The sequence below is a fragment of the Cherax quadricarinatus genome, chromosome 7, assembly GCF_038502225.1.
Source record: "Cherax quadricarinatus isolate ZL_2023a chromosome 7, ASM3850222v1, whole genome shotgun sequence".
Lineage (NCBI taxonomy): Eukaryota > Metazoa > Arthropoda > Malacostraca > Decapoda > Parastacidae > Cherax > Cherax quadricarinatus.
In genome coordinates, this window is record NC_091298.1 from 45,514,753 (window position 1) to 45,529,987 (window position 15,235).

Consider the following 15,235-nt stretch of genomic DNA (forward strand, 5'->3'; position numbering starts at 1 on the left):
TTTAGAGAGAATGGATCAAAGTAGAATGACATGGAAAGCATATAAATCTATAGGGGAAGGAAGGCGGGGTAGGGGTCGTCCTCGAAAGGGTTGGAGAGAGGGGGTAAAGGAGGTTTTGTGGGTAAGGGGCTTGGACTTCCAGCAAGCGTGCGTGAGCGTGTTAGATAGGAGTAAATGGAGACGAATGGTACTTGGGACCTGACGATCTGTTGGAGTGTGAGCAGGGTAATATTTAGTGAAGGGATTCAGGGAAACCGGTTATTTTCATATAGTCAGACTTGAGTCCTGGAAATGGGAAGTACAATGCCTGCACTTTAAAGGAGGGGTTTGGGATATTGGCAGTTTGGAGGGATATGTTGTGTATCTTTATATGTGTATGCTTCTAGACTGTTGTATTCTGAGCACCTCTGCAAAAACAGTGATAATGTGCGAGTGTGGTGAAAGTGTTGAATGATGATGAAAGTATTTTCTTTTTGGGGATTTTCTTTCTTTTTTGGGTCACCCTGCCTCGGTGGGAGACGGCCGACTTGTTGAAAAAAAAAAAAAAAAAAAAAAAATATATATATATATACACTGCAGAACAAACATTTGTACATTCATGTGTATATTGCAGAACTTACTTATGTACATTCATGTGTATTGCAGAACATACATGTGTACATTTACGTGTATTAAGCATATACATATATACATTCATATGTATATAAACACAGAAATAAGCACACTAGCAACACATTATTGTTCACACAAAGAAATGAACCAAAATCTAAGCATCATGATGATGATAATAATAATACTAAAAGCAGCACGAAGGAGCAGAAGAAAACAATGTATCGAAGAACAATAACAGTTCCGCAGGAAGGACCATAAGGGGACACCCATTTTATAATATAGTAAACCTTCAATATAATGGACTAATAGAGAAGGACTGCCCAAGTGTCCCTTAAATTTGAATAATGTAAAATAGCAAAACAGACTAACATACTATAGCATATACCTAATATAGTAATGTACATAAAATTATTTTATTTTATTATTTTATTATCACACTGGCCGATTCCCACCAAGGCAAGGTGGCCCAAAAAAGAAAAACTTTCACCATCATTCACTCCATCACTGTCTTGCCAGAAGGGTGCTTTACACTACAGTTTTTAAACTGCAAAATTAACACCCCTCCTTCAGAGTGCAGGCACTGTACTTCCCATCTCCAGGACTCAAGTCCGGCCTGCCGGTTTCCCTGAATCCCTTCATAAATGTTACTTTGCTCACACTCCAACAGCACGTCAAATATTAAAAACCATTTGTCTCCATTCACTCCTATCAAACACGCTCATGCATGCCTGCTGGAAATCCAAGCCCCTCACACACAAAGCCTTCTTTGCCCCCCCCCTCCAACCTTTCCTAGGCCGACCCCTACCCTGCCTTCCTTCCACTACAGACTGATACACTCTTGAAGTCATTCTGTTTCGCTCTATTCTCTCTACATTTCCGAACCACCTCAACAACCCTTCCTCAGCCCTTTGGACAACAGTTTTGGTAATCCCGAACCTCCTCCTAACTTCCAAACTACGAATTCTCTGCATTATATTCACACCACACATTGCCCTCAGACATGACATCTCCACTGCCTCCAGCCTTCTCTTCACTGCAACATTCATCACCCATGCTTCACACCCATACAGGAGCGTTGGTAAAACTATACTCTCATACATTCCCCTCTTTGCTTCCAAGGACAAAGTTCTTTGTCTCCACAGACTCCTAAGTGCACCGCTCACCCTTTTCCCCTCATCAATTCTACGATTCACCTCATCTTTCATAGACCCATCCGCTGACACGTCCACTCCCAAATATCTGAATGCATTCACCTCCTCCATATTCTCTCCCTCCAATCTGATATCCAATCTTTCATCACCTAATCTTTTTATCCTCATAACCTTACTCTTTCCTGTATTCACTTTTAATTTTCTTCTTTTACATACCCTACCAAATTCATCTACCAACCTCTGCAACTTCTCTTCAGAATCACCCAAGAGCACAGTGTCATCAACAAAGAGCAACTGTGACAACTCCCACTTTATGTGTGATTCTTTATCTTTTAACCACACCTCTTGCCAAGACCTTCACATTTACTTCTCTTACAACCCCATCTATAAATATATTGAACTACCACAGTGACATCACACATCCTTGTCTAAGGCCTCCTTTTACTGGGAAATAATCTCCCTCTTTCCTACATACTCTAACTTGAGCCTCACTATCCTCGTAAAAACTCTTCACTGCTTTCAGTAACCTACCTCCTATACCATACATCTGCAACATCTGCCACATTGCCCCTCTATCCACCCTGTCATATGCCTTTTCCAAATCCATAAATGCCACAAAAACCTCTTTAGCCTTATCTAAATACTGTTCACTTATATGTTTCACTGTAAACACCTGGTCCACACACCCCTTACCTTTCCTAAAACCTCCTTGCTCATCTGCTATCCTATTCTCCGTCTTACTCTTAATTCTTTCAATAATAACTCTACCATACACTTTACCAGGTATACTTAACAGACTTCTTTCTTCTTTCAACATACCAGCCGTATCCCACCGAGGTGAGGTGGCCCAAAAGAAAAAAACTGAAGTTTCTCCTTTTAAATTTAGTAATATATACAGGAGAAGGGGTTACTAGCCCCTTGCTCCCGGCATTTTAGTCGCCTCTTACGACACGCATGGCTTACAGAGGAAGAATTCTGTTCCACTTCCCCATGGAGATAAGAGGAAATAAACAAGAACAAGAATTAGAAAGAAAATAGAAGAAAACCCAGAGGGGTGTGTATATATATGCTTGTACATGTATGTGTAGTGTGACCTAAGTGTAAGTAGAAGTAGCAAGCCTTACCTGTAATCTTGCATATTTATGAGACAGACAAAAGACACAAGCAATCCTACCATCATGTAAAACAATTACAGGCTTTCGTTTTACACTCACTTGGCGGGACGGTAGTACCTCCCTGGACGGTTGCTGTTTACCAACCTACTACCTACCTTAACAGACTTATCCCCCAATAATTTTTGCACTCTCTTTTGTCCCCTTTGCCTTTATACAAAGGAACTATGCATGCTCTCTGCCAATCCCTAGGTATCTTACCCTCTTCCATACATTTATTAATTAATAGCACCAACCACTCCAAAACTATATCCCCACCTGCTTTTAACATTTCTATCTTTATCCCATCAATCCCAGCTGCCTTACCCCCTTTCATTTTACCTACTGCCTCACGAACTTCCCCCACACTCACAACTGGCTCTTCCTCACTCCTACAAGATGTTATTCCTCCTTGCCCTATACACGAAATCACAGCTTCCCTATCTTCATCAACATTCAACAATTCCTCAAAATATTCCCTCCATCTTCCCAATACCTCTAACTCTCCATTTAATAACTCTCCTCTCCTATTTTTAACTGACAAATCCATTTATTCTCTAGGTTTCCTTAACTTGTTAATCTCACTCCAAAACTTTTTCTTATTTTCAACAAAATTTGTTAACATCTCACCCACTCTCTCATTTATAATTATACTGCAATAAGCACTGAAAATATCTAAGTAAAAAGTACAATTTATCCAGTGAATTTTGTCCAAAATTTTAAAAGTGCACTATATCTGGTGTTTACTGTATATCATATTTATTCTAACCTATAACTTACAGCTGATAGCTACAGTATGGTCAGGGACACCCATAATATATCTCAGCCAAATATAGCTTATAGTCCCAGTATGGTCAGGGATGGTTTGTTAAGCTCAGTCATTACTGGAATGTTGTGGTGAAGAGTTAACATTCATACAAGACAGCTGGTGAATGTTGTGGTGCAGAGTTAACATTCATACAAGACAGCTGGTGACTGTTGTGGTGCAGAGTTAACATTCAATACAAGACAGCTGGTGAATGTTGTGGTGCAGAGTTAACATTCATAAAAGACAGCTGGTGACTGTTGTGGTGCAGAGTTAGCATTCAATACATGACAGTTGGTGACTGTTGTGGTGCAGAATTAACATTCAATACAAGATAGCTGGTGACTGTTGCAGTGCAGTTAACATTCATACAAGACAGCTTGTGACTGTTGTGGTGCAGAATTAACATTCAATACAAGACAGCTGGTGACTGTTGTGGTGCAGAATTAACATTCAATACAAGACAGCTGGTGACTGTTGTGGTGCAGAATTAACATTCAATACAAGACAGCTGGTAACTGTTGTGGTGCAGAATTAACATTCAATACAAGACAGCTGGTGACTGTTGTGGTGCAGAATTAACATTCAATACAAGACAGCTGGTGACTGTTGTGGTGCAGAATTAACATTCAATACATGACAGCTTGTGACTGTTGTGGTGCAGAATTAACATTCAATACAAGACAGCTGGTGACTGTTGTGGTGCAGAATTAACATTCAGTACAAGACAGCTGGTGACTGTTGTGGTGCAGAGTTAACATTCAATACATGACAGCTGGTGACTGTTGTGGTGCAGAGTTAACAATACATGACAGCTAGTGGACTCCAGGGCCTCCTCATGGTCTCTCCCATACAAAGACTTTTCCATGCTTCAAAATGTAGTTTTGTGCTAAGAGACCATGGTAGTCCATACTGACATTGTACCACCATCACCCAGACTACAGGGGCTACATAGGTGAGTGTAAACTACAAACATGAGCCTGAGAAGAGTGACTATTTCTTCAGACACTGAAACTACAAACAATACAAAAGAGAATCTTTGTATTCAGCAAACAGCATAGTCATCACAGAAACACAGCAGTGTATGTGAGACTTCTTTATTGTCAGCCTAGTAGTCCAATGGTACAACACAAGACCTTCTACAAGTCACGACCATGGTTTAAGTCTCCTTCAGTTCTTCTTAGGGCCCTTCTTATGGCCTTGAATCCTGCCAGTACATAAGATAGTTATTGCATATACACATAGGCACCTGAATGAGCAGTATCAGAAAAACCAACAAATGTAATAAAAACAAGTAGAAGGCTGCAAGCACATAAGCATGTCCACCAATGACAGTGCTGAAAGATTGATCTGGGAATGTCGAGACAAATGTTATACGTATTCTTGTGGTTGATCCTGGTGGTAAGCAAGTCAATCCAAAGTTCATCCAGAGAACCAAAGACCATTGGTACAGCTCCTGCCAGTTAACAGTTGATCTGGCAGGGATAGAGATTCCTGGGAAGGTACAATGGAAATAGGTGAATTTCCACACACAAGAAAAGCTTCACTGTGAAGGAGAAACAGTAGACATTCTCTAGCTTGAGTAAAAAGTCGAGGTCATATTTGGCAGAAGAAAATCTCAGTGCCCTACTATTATAAGTCTGGCCTTCAGTTCCTTCCCAGGATATGAGGACACAAGAAGAGCCCCCATAAGCTGGGAGGACACACTGATTCAATTATCATCTGAGGTGTCAGTCATGAGGGAACATAGAGATGGAAAGATTGTAAGTACTGAACCCCACAGTTTGACAGGAAGCAGCCCCTACTTGAGAGCCTCCTACAGCAGCTCCTTCAGCACAGACAAGAGGGTAAGACATACATACCTATATCTGGCAAAAGAGGACTGATGCACAGTCAAGAAAAGGTAGTGATAAGTGTGGGAAGACAAAAGCCACAAAAATATCTAAGTGATGGATATTATGTCCTGCCTGATAACAGCTGGAGCCTAGAAAACAGCAACAACTGAGTGTATGATGATACTGAGAGTAGGAAATTTGCATAGTTAACCCTTAAACGGTCCAAACGTATATATACGTTCATGCGCGTAGCTCCCCAAATGTATATATACGTTTTCTTTGTCATTCATTCAACCTGGCCACAAAAAGCCTGAGTCACCTAGACATGAGAGAATGGGTGTGCGCACTCACTGTGTGCCATATTAAAATAATTGGGGATGCCTGGGTACCATATGCTCTTTTTTCCTTTTAAAAGAAAAGATTTTTTTTCCTCAAAAAATCTGGGGCGCTACGCTAGTGAACGTATATATACGTTTGGACCGTTTAAGGGTTAAACTGCACATCCAACCATTGCAAGGAGCACTGAGGAAAGACAACTTGTTGTAATAAATAAGGAAGCCCACAATTTGAAATGCTGGTTTCATCCAGAGAATTGTTGCTGTGGGGAGTAACAAGCCAGTCACCAGAATGCCATCAAGGTTGATAAACACTAGCACTCCATGAGCACAGACACTACAAATGATAAGCAACAAGACACAGGTGAAAATTCATGGTGCCATCTTACAATCAAAGTGCACAGCCACAAACTGATAGATCATTCCATCAATGTGGTAAGAAAATTTTCAGAAGCTGCTGTAAATCAGATGATAGAAGACCTGAAGACCCAATAACAAAGCCCACCTGAGCTAGACAAAAGAGGGAACCAAGGAGAGTCCAACTTCAATAACATTATAGGCAAATGCATATTTAGGGCCACTGTCAAACAAGGAAATTCATTAAGATGTACAGGAATAAATCCTACATGTATCACTATACTAGCCCAAAGAAGGTCCCTGATGACAGGGAACAGGTATGCCAAGGAAGCCACTGGGGGAATTATGGGAAGGGAAGTCCATAACAGGAGCAAGGGGCTAGTAACCCCTTCTCCTGTATATATTACTAAATTTAAAAGGAGAAACTTCAGTTTTTTCTTTTGGGCCACCCCACCTCAGTGGGATACGGCTGGTACGTTGAAAGAAAGAAGAAGAAGTCCATAACAACAGTGGGATAACCTCCAACCAGAAAAAGAGCTGGATCCCATACTGGGAAGAGCAAGAATGTCACCCATGAACTCCTATGTTATCCATTGAAGAGTAAACTGAGCCTTCACTGGTTGGAAACAACCAACAACCCAGGGTAACGATATCCACTGAGTGGACACATTTAGAGGCAATCCTGACTGGAGGGTTGCAAGATATCTTAAAGCATGCCTTGAGGCCTGGTCTGGGACTGGGTCATGGTGAATAATGACCACTGGAATCATCTACAGATAATCTGCAAGCAATGCTAGCAAGAAACTGTGATAGGAAAGATCAGCATCAAACAAGGTGCCAGTTTAGGAACTACCTGACTGTGTGTGTAATGCAGTCAGTAACCGAATGGCTTCTAAGAAAACAGATGAAGGACTAAGGCTCAGCCTAGGAAGAACCTCAGAAAAAAAAAAAATCCAGGCCATGCTGATCCCAAACCACATACAGCAGATGGCCCCCACATGTGAGAGGGGCCAGGACCTGAGCCCCCTTGACAGGCCTAAAGATGAAGAATGCATCCATTTGTGGATTATATCTCTTGCACTGTCACAACTCAACACAGCCGAGTCCATATGAGATGGACTATAATATGTCATACAAATATAAAAAAAAAAACCATGCATTTGATTGATCCAACACGACCCAACACAGCAGGGCCACACAGGAGGAACCAGGTATATGTTACATGTCTCCCACTTTAGTATATCACACAAGAAAGTTGACAACTGGCTTGGCGTATGTTTTGCAGATCTCAGCTGACTCCTATGCATACAACATTTGAGTAATGACTATCTGAAGGGGAAGGGGCAAACTAATGTTTAATAAAATATCCCAAACCTTGCCAGGGTAATACGATGAGTAACATGCAGGGATAAGTGTGACATATAGCAAAGGGGGGTTCCCCCCCATGGTCTCACAGCAGAAAGTTTACTAAAAAACAAACACAAGGGTACAATTCATAGACAAAACTGATGTAACCTTTGACTGTAATTATGCACTCTCACAGCATGGAATATTGCCATCAAAACTTCTGAGTCAACTTACTCCTTCTTCTGAAGACACACACAATTGCCATGATGACCTCAATAACAATGACAACCACTACTGCTGCTGGTATAACTACCCGTAGGTCCTGGTAGAGAGGCGGAGAAGCCACTCCTCCATTGGGAACATCTTCATCCAGCAACAACACTGTTGAATAACATCTTCTTTTAAATTACATCTTAAATACACCGCCATTTATTCTTAATTATACATAAAACACTAAGTAATAATAATCTGTACTATCAAATTACTCCTTTTTTTGACCAAAATCAAAATTGGTTAAATAACAATAATACAAATTCAACAGAATTTTCTGAGATTTTATTATCAGATCCTCAACTAAATGTGACTAAGATTGATACCAATCATAATACACAAATATATACATAACTGAGCAAACAGATTTATATAAGTTACTAGAGATGCAAGATGATCTGCACATTCTTCTGCATTTCCTAGCCTGGACCCACACAACCCACAGGCAAATACATCAGTGGGGAAAATTTAAATTTTATAGCTTTTTCTGCCTACCTCTGGTTAAAGAAAGTGTTGAGTCAATTCTCAAGAGAATGGACCATATTGATTCCACTATCTCCATCTTTCCCACTGGCTCTACAATAGTGAGATAGTGAGTTCAGCTAGTAATTCTACGCAGGTCAGCTATTGCAGCCAGCAGTAACATCCTGGTTGATCATGCCCAGATCCACCGTGAGGCCTGGTTATGGACCAGGATGCAGTGGCGTTGACCCACAAAACTTATTCCAGGTACATATTCCCCACCTCCCCCTTTAACAAATACCCTCATGGTTAATGCCTCTTTCATTAAAGATGGTGTCGCAAACATTTCTGCCAAATCTCAAGGACACAACACCCTCATCAGGTGACTTTTCACATACACAGGACGGAACTCCTGAAAGCTATAAAAATGTAATTTTAGACTGGAGGGTTTCCTCTGGAACCTGTCGCTGGTAATGAATTCTGACAACATACAGCCCAGGCAGAACTTCAACATAAGCACTATATGTTGACTACATTCTTCAGCATCAAGGAGACAGTGCTCTCCTTATTTAGGCAAATCAGATGTACCTCCTACCTTCTTTTTTTCCCAGGACAAGTGAATGTCTTCAAGGTTTATTGGTGACAACACCTGCCTGGCTACCACAAGTGAGAGCTTCAAGAACAAGTGTCTCAGTATAACCATTGCAGCATATAACTAAACAATATTTAGATAAAGAAGGGAAGTTTTCGTTGCTTTTATGGATTTAGAAAAGGCTTATGATAGGGTGGATAGGGGAGTAATGTGCCAGAAAGGACCTGCCTAGTATGGGCCAACAGGCCTGCTGCAGTGTTCCTCCTTTCTTATGTTCTTATGTTCCTATGTTGCAAGTGTATGGAATAGGTAGTAATTTTTTATGAGGATAGTGAGGCTCAGCTTAGGGTGTGTAGAAGAGAGGGAGATTACTTCCTGGTAAATGTAGGTCTTAGACAGGGATGTGTAATGCCACCATGGTTGTTTAACTTATTTATAGATGGGGTTGCAAAAAAGTAAATGCTAGGATGTTAGGGAGAGGGGTGGGATTAAATTATGTGGATTCAAATACAAAATGGGAGTTGCTGCTGATATTGTGCTTTTGGGAGATTCTAAAGAGAAGTTAGGTATAAAAAATTTGAATATTAGATTGGAGGGAGAGAGTATGGAAAAAGTGAATGTGTTCAGATATTTAGGAGTAGACTTGTTGGTGGATGGGTTAATGAAGGATGAGGATAACTTCAGAACTGATAAAGGAAAAAAGGTGAGTGGTGTATTGAGGTGTCTGTAGAGACAAAGAACGTTATCCGTGGAGGCAAAGAAGAGAATGTACAAGAGTTTAGTGGTACCAACATTCTTATACATGTGAATGTTGCAGCAAAAAGGAGACTCGAGGCAGTGGAAATGTCATGTCTAAGGGCAATGTATGGTATAAATATTATACAGAGAATTAAGAGGAGGTGTGGAGATACTAAAAGTATTATTCAGAGAGCTGAAGAGGGGTTATTGAGGTGGTTTGGTCATTTAGAGAGGATGGAGCAAAACAGGATGACTTGGAGGGTATATTAATCTGTAGTGGAGGGAAGGAGGGGTAGGAGTTGTCCAAGGAAAGGATGGAGGGAGGGGGTAAAAGAGGCTTTGTGTGCAAGGGGCTTGGATGTGGAGCAGGCATGTGTGAGTGTGTTAGATAAGAATGGAGATGAATGATTTTAGGGACTTGACGACCTGTTAAAATGTAAGCAGGGTAATATTTTGTGAAGGGATTCAGGGGAACTGGTTAGGCAGACTTGAGTCCTGGAGGTGGGAAGTACAATGCCTACACTTTTAAGGAGGGGTTTGGGATATTGGTTGTTTGGAATGACATCCGAACTGTTATATCTGTGTGCCTATCTGTGTGAATGATGGTAAAAGTGTTTCCTTCTCTTTTGGGTCACCATGCCTCAGCTATCATGTTAAAAAAAAGACCAGCCTGGCTACCACAAGTGTTACAGTATAACAACACCTGCCTGGTTGCCACAAGTGTTTCAGTGTAAGAACACCTGCCTGGCTACAACAAGTATTACAGTATAAGAACACTGCCTGGCTACAACAAGTGTTACAGTATAAGAACACCTACCTGGCTACCACAAGTGTTATAGTGTAAGAACACCTGCCTGGCTACCATAAGTGTTTCAGTATAACAACACCTGCCTGGCTACCATAAGTGTTTCAGTATAACAACACCTGCCTGGCTACCATAAGTGTTTCAGTAAAACAACACCTGCCTGGCTATCACAAGTGTTTCAGTATAACAACATCTGCCTGGCTACCACAAGTGTTCCAGCATATCAACACCTGCCTGGTATAGTGATACCGACAAGTTGTGGAAAAAAACACTTACGTACAATTCAGGACATTTATTGAAGGAAATGTTTGGCCATGAGTGGCTTCTTCAGTCCTAATACAGAGATGAGTATATATAGTAGGAGGAGTCAGGAGGTGGTGGTGGCAGCAGCGATGGCGGTGAGTGAGTTTGGTAGTTTGGTGGTGAAACGGCGGGGGTGAGATGGGTTTGGATAGAGAAGGAACTGTTAGCATCAAGTTACAGTGGTCTCCAGAATGGGTAACAGCTTGTTGATTAGCAATCTGGAGATAGTGTACCTACTGAACTTTTGATGGATAAGTGTTACAGACACCTGCCTGGCTGCCACAGTGTATCACTTTTTTGTTACTTGATTGAAAGGTGCTGTTCAGTTCACAAACAGCACTGCTGTATTACTGGGAGTGCTTGAAGATCCATGAATATTGACAAGAGAGAGGTATCATAATTTACACCAAGAAAATTCTGGAGGGATCAGTTCCCAATATACACACTGAAATCCTTCTCTACAAAACCAGAGGTTTAGCACACAGTGCAAAATGCCTTCAGTAAAAAGCAGGGATGCACTGAGTATACTAAAAGATAACAAGTAAGTGTAAAAGGACCAAGACTGTTCAACACTTGCGTTTCATACATAAAGGAAATCACCCACAGACCCCAAACTCTTTCAAGAGGAAACTTGATCAGTTCATCAATTTAGATCCTGATCAGTCAGGCTCTGAACTATGTTCAGCCAACACCAATAACTTGATTGATTAAGTTGTCAACAATGAGCCTTGAACTATTTTTCACCCTTGAATTTTGTACAGGCTGTGTCCAGGGCCTGTATGAGAGATCCTCTGCTAGCATCCTAACCTGTGTGTCTATTTAGCAGGTCAGGTTTATTCGTGCTAGCATTCTAACCTGTGTGTCTATTTAGCAGGTCAGGTTTATTCATGCTAGCATTCTAACCTGTGTGTCTATTTAGCAATTCAGTTTTATACATGCTAGCAATCTAACCTGTGTCTATTTAGCAGTTCAATTTTTATATGCTAGCATCTTAACCTATGTGTCTTTTTAGCAGTTCAGTTGTATATATCATCTGTCACAAACCAAGAGTTTTGTGTCCCAGTGATCTACACTTTGTGTCTCACTAGTGCTAGCATTTTTATTTGTAGTGCAACAAACCTGAACACAGAAAGCAGGTTTTCATTCTCCAAAATTTTATTTCTAATTACTGTATGAGGTGATATCAAAACATTTTCGGACTGCTGCAAAAAAATAATTGTATAGGTTTAATCCGTTCCTTTCCTGGTCCAGCGGCCAAATTTCTAAGTGTGCACCAGTGTCCAAGAATTTTCAAAAAGTAATTTTGTTATTTTTTCTTATGAAATGGTAGAGAATCTTTTTCTGAAGGTAATAAAACAAAAAGTACGAAATTTGATGGAAAATTGACAAAATTATGCTCTCGCGAATTTTGATGTGTCAGCGTTATTTACGCATCGGCGATTCTGCCGACTCTGACTCCCATTTTAGGCCAATTACATTATCCTAGTCGACCAAATTTTTAGCTATTTTACTATCGATTCTATCGATTGGGCACAAGAAATCGCCAAGTTAACTGTTTCAACTACAAAATAAAGTGATCGGAAATTGGTAATTTGGCCAATTTAACGCAAAATTCAAAATATTCCAATTTCAAAATAGGGTCCAGAATAAACAATGCAGGCATTCCTGGCACTAAACTAACATTTCCTCTGTTAATTAGTTATGTTTTCAGGCTTTACAAATGAATTCCATTTTTATTTTTTATTCACATAGTGAACTTTTATTCAAACCAAAAAATAGAAGAACTACTGTTATGCAATATTGTAATAATTGTATAAATAATATCACCACATTTGTGAACATATATTAGACCTGCCAGCTGGTATGTATTAGACGTGTGAGGCCATTTGTTTACTCTTGAACATCAGCAAAAATTTAACATTTCTGCTATTTTGAGCTCAGTTTCAAGCCATTTTCAGTACTAAAACCAATCAAAATCATCTCTATTTCTGTAACGTATCTTCAGTTCAATCAAATGAGACCAAGAAATTGCAAGTACAACTATAAAAAACATTCGGTCAGTTTTTTTCTCTCATTATGCACTGTGCGCTGCAGGATTTGTTTTATGTAGTGCACACATACCACATATATGTATTCTTTCATATCTAGGCCCAAATTTACCGTTCACAGCTTATCAGAGTGAGCTGAGCTCATGGCGTAGATCTACGGTTTGGACCCTCAATGTAAAACCGTAGATCTATAGCAAGGAGCCTGAAAGGGCTAAACCCATATTATTTGCAGATGACACTACTTATGTCTTCTCTCACCCAAACCCAACCATACTAACAGACACTGTAAATGCTGAATTACTTAAAATATCTACTACTTGGATAACTACCAACAAACTTAATCTCAATATAGACAAAATCTACTTCATGCTATTTGGAAAAAGAGCTTCAAATGTACAGCTAAACATAATGATAAATAGTTCACCCATTTCTAGACTCACAGAGGGCAAACCTCTAGGTCTCCACCTTGACTGTGGTCTCAAATTCCAGACCCACATACAGCAAATATCCAAGAAAGCCTCCAAAACAGTAGGCATCCTTTAAGAGATATGGTACTATGTACCCCAATCAGCTCTTCTTGCTCTATATCACTCCCTCATTTACCCTTACCTCACCTATGGTATTTGTGCATGGGGCTCAACCACAGCAAATCACCTCAAACTTTTAATAACCTAACAAAAAGCTACAGTGCAATTGATTACCAACTCCTGCACTAGACAGCATACTCCACTACTTTTCTAGTCTTAATATACAAAACATCCACACTTATTATTGTGCCTACTACATACATAGAACACTACACTCAAATATAAACCCTCCTCTCAAACTCCTCCATGATAACTATAACAGAACACACAGCCATAATACAAGACACAAATCACTCTTCAATATCCATTGTGTCCATCTCTCGCTATGCAAAAATGCTATGCACGTAAAGGGCCCTAAGATCTGGAAGTCATTTGCCAGAACACACTAAAGGACCCCTGTCTGCAATCAATTTAAGGCTCTACTTAGAAATCACCTCATCACCAAAAATTAACCAGACAAACCTTGCTCAATGCCTTCCAGTTTACTGAAAAGCTATACAAAAAACTTCTAAATAAGTTAAGTTTATGTTGAGCATTCTTAAGTCAACTTCATTACTGTATACTGTGCTAAGGATTGCTCAACCATATACTCATTACTTAAATTCCACTGTCTTCAATAATGCTAAATTGCAATAATTTCATATTGTAAACTGTTTTAAATTGTTCCAGTGAAATAATTCCATATTATAAATCAATTCAAATTGTACCATTGTTTGTAATAACGTAATTTTTATAAACTAATTTTAAAACTGTAATTATTCACTACTGAATTTCTCTACTGAACTTATTAAAGCCTGACAGCATTACCTATAACAACTTAATTCTCTTGTACTCACTGTAACTCATCAAAGGTCCTTATAATGAACTGTTATTGCTTTACTAATCTTAAGTTAATATTAAGTTTGCCCAAAATGCTCTACATACAAAGGAGCTTTTGGCATGTACACCCAACTATTATATTCCTTTGTAAAACTATGTATCATGTCAAAATAAATTTCTTATTCTCATTTTTATTCTATTCTAATCATCTAGCTGAAGTACTCTCCCTGGAAGTACTCCGCTTGGAAGGTTGTACACTGATCCAAGCACCTCGGTCATTTCTCAATATTTCGGAAACTCCTTTTTCCTACCAGCATCAAGTACAGCCTGTGATTTTGCTTTAATCTCCTCCACATCATTAAAACATCATCCCATGAGTGCCATTTTTATTTTTGGGAAGATAAAGAAGTCACAGGGAGCTAGATCTGGGGAGTAGGGGGGTGGAGGAAGACTGCAATTTGTTGTTTTTGACCAGAAAATGCTGGACAGGTAGTGCTGTGTGAGCAGGTAAACTGTCATGCTGGATGAATCTGTCTTTGGACACTTACAGTGCTGGATGTTTCCTTCTTATGTCTTACCTCAAACATCTCACAACCTCGATATAAAAATTTTGGTTAACTGTCTATCCTTCTGAAAAAAATTACTAATGAATGATTCCCACTTCTGCCCAAAAACAATGACTATTCTCTTAACTTAGTATGCCTTTTATGGCCTGGGTGAGTTGGGGCTTTTTCATTGTAAAGACTGTTGCTTGGTCTCTGGGTCGTAGCCATGGACTCAAGTTTTGTCACCAGAAATAACTAAGCTTCAAACAGAATTTCACTCACACTAATACAACAAAACACAACCACAAACACAAACACACATGCACACACACATATGCACACACATACATTGTTCCATTGATTCAGTTTTTATTACACAAAAAAATCATGAAAACACACTGACAAAAGAAAAATTGTCTATCTAACCTCAATGAAGTGATCAACCACACTGAAACTCATCACTCTACTTCACA

General features: G+C 39.7%; 2 protein-coding genes across 2 annotated transcripts in view; one reads left to right on the forward strand and one right to left on the reverse strand.

Moving 5' to 3' along the window:
- Positions 1-15,235, forward strand: part of LOC128687076 (cell adhesion molecule Dscam1) — a 422,243-nt gene that overhangs the window by 119,754 nt on the left and 287,254 nt on the right. The gene's annotated exons all lie outside the window — the stretch shown is intronic.
- LOC128686992 (cell adhesion molecule Dscam1) overlaps positions 7,828-15,235 on the reverse strand; it is a gene marked incomplete at its 3' end in the record, with an annotated part of 103,609 nt that continues 96,201 nt past the window's right edge. Inside the window, 1 exon segment of the mRNA XM_070082117.1 lies at positions 7,828-7,974. Coding sequence (XP_069938218.1) covers positions 7,828-7,974 — 147 coding nt within the window.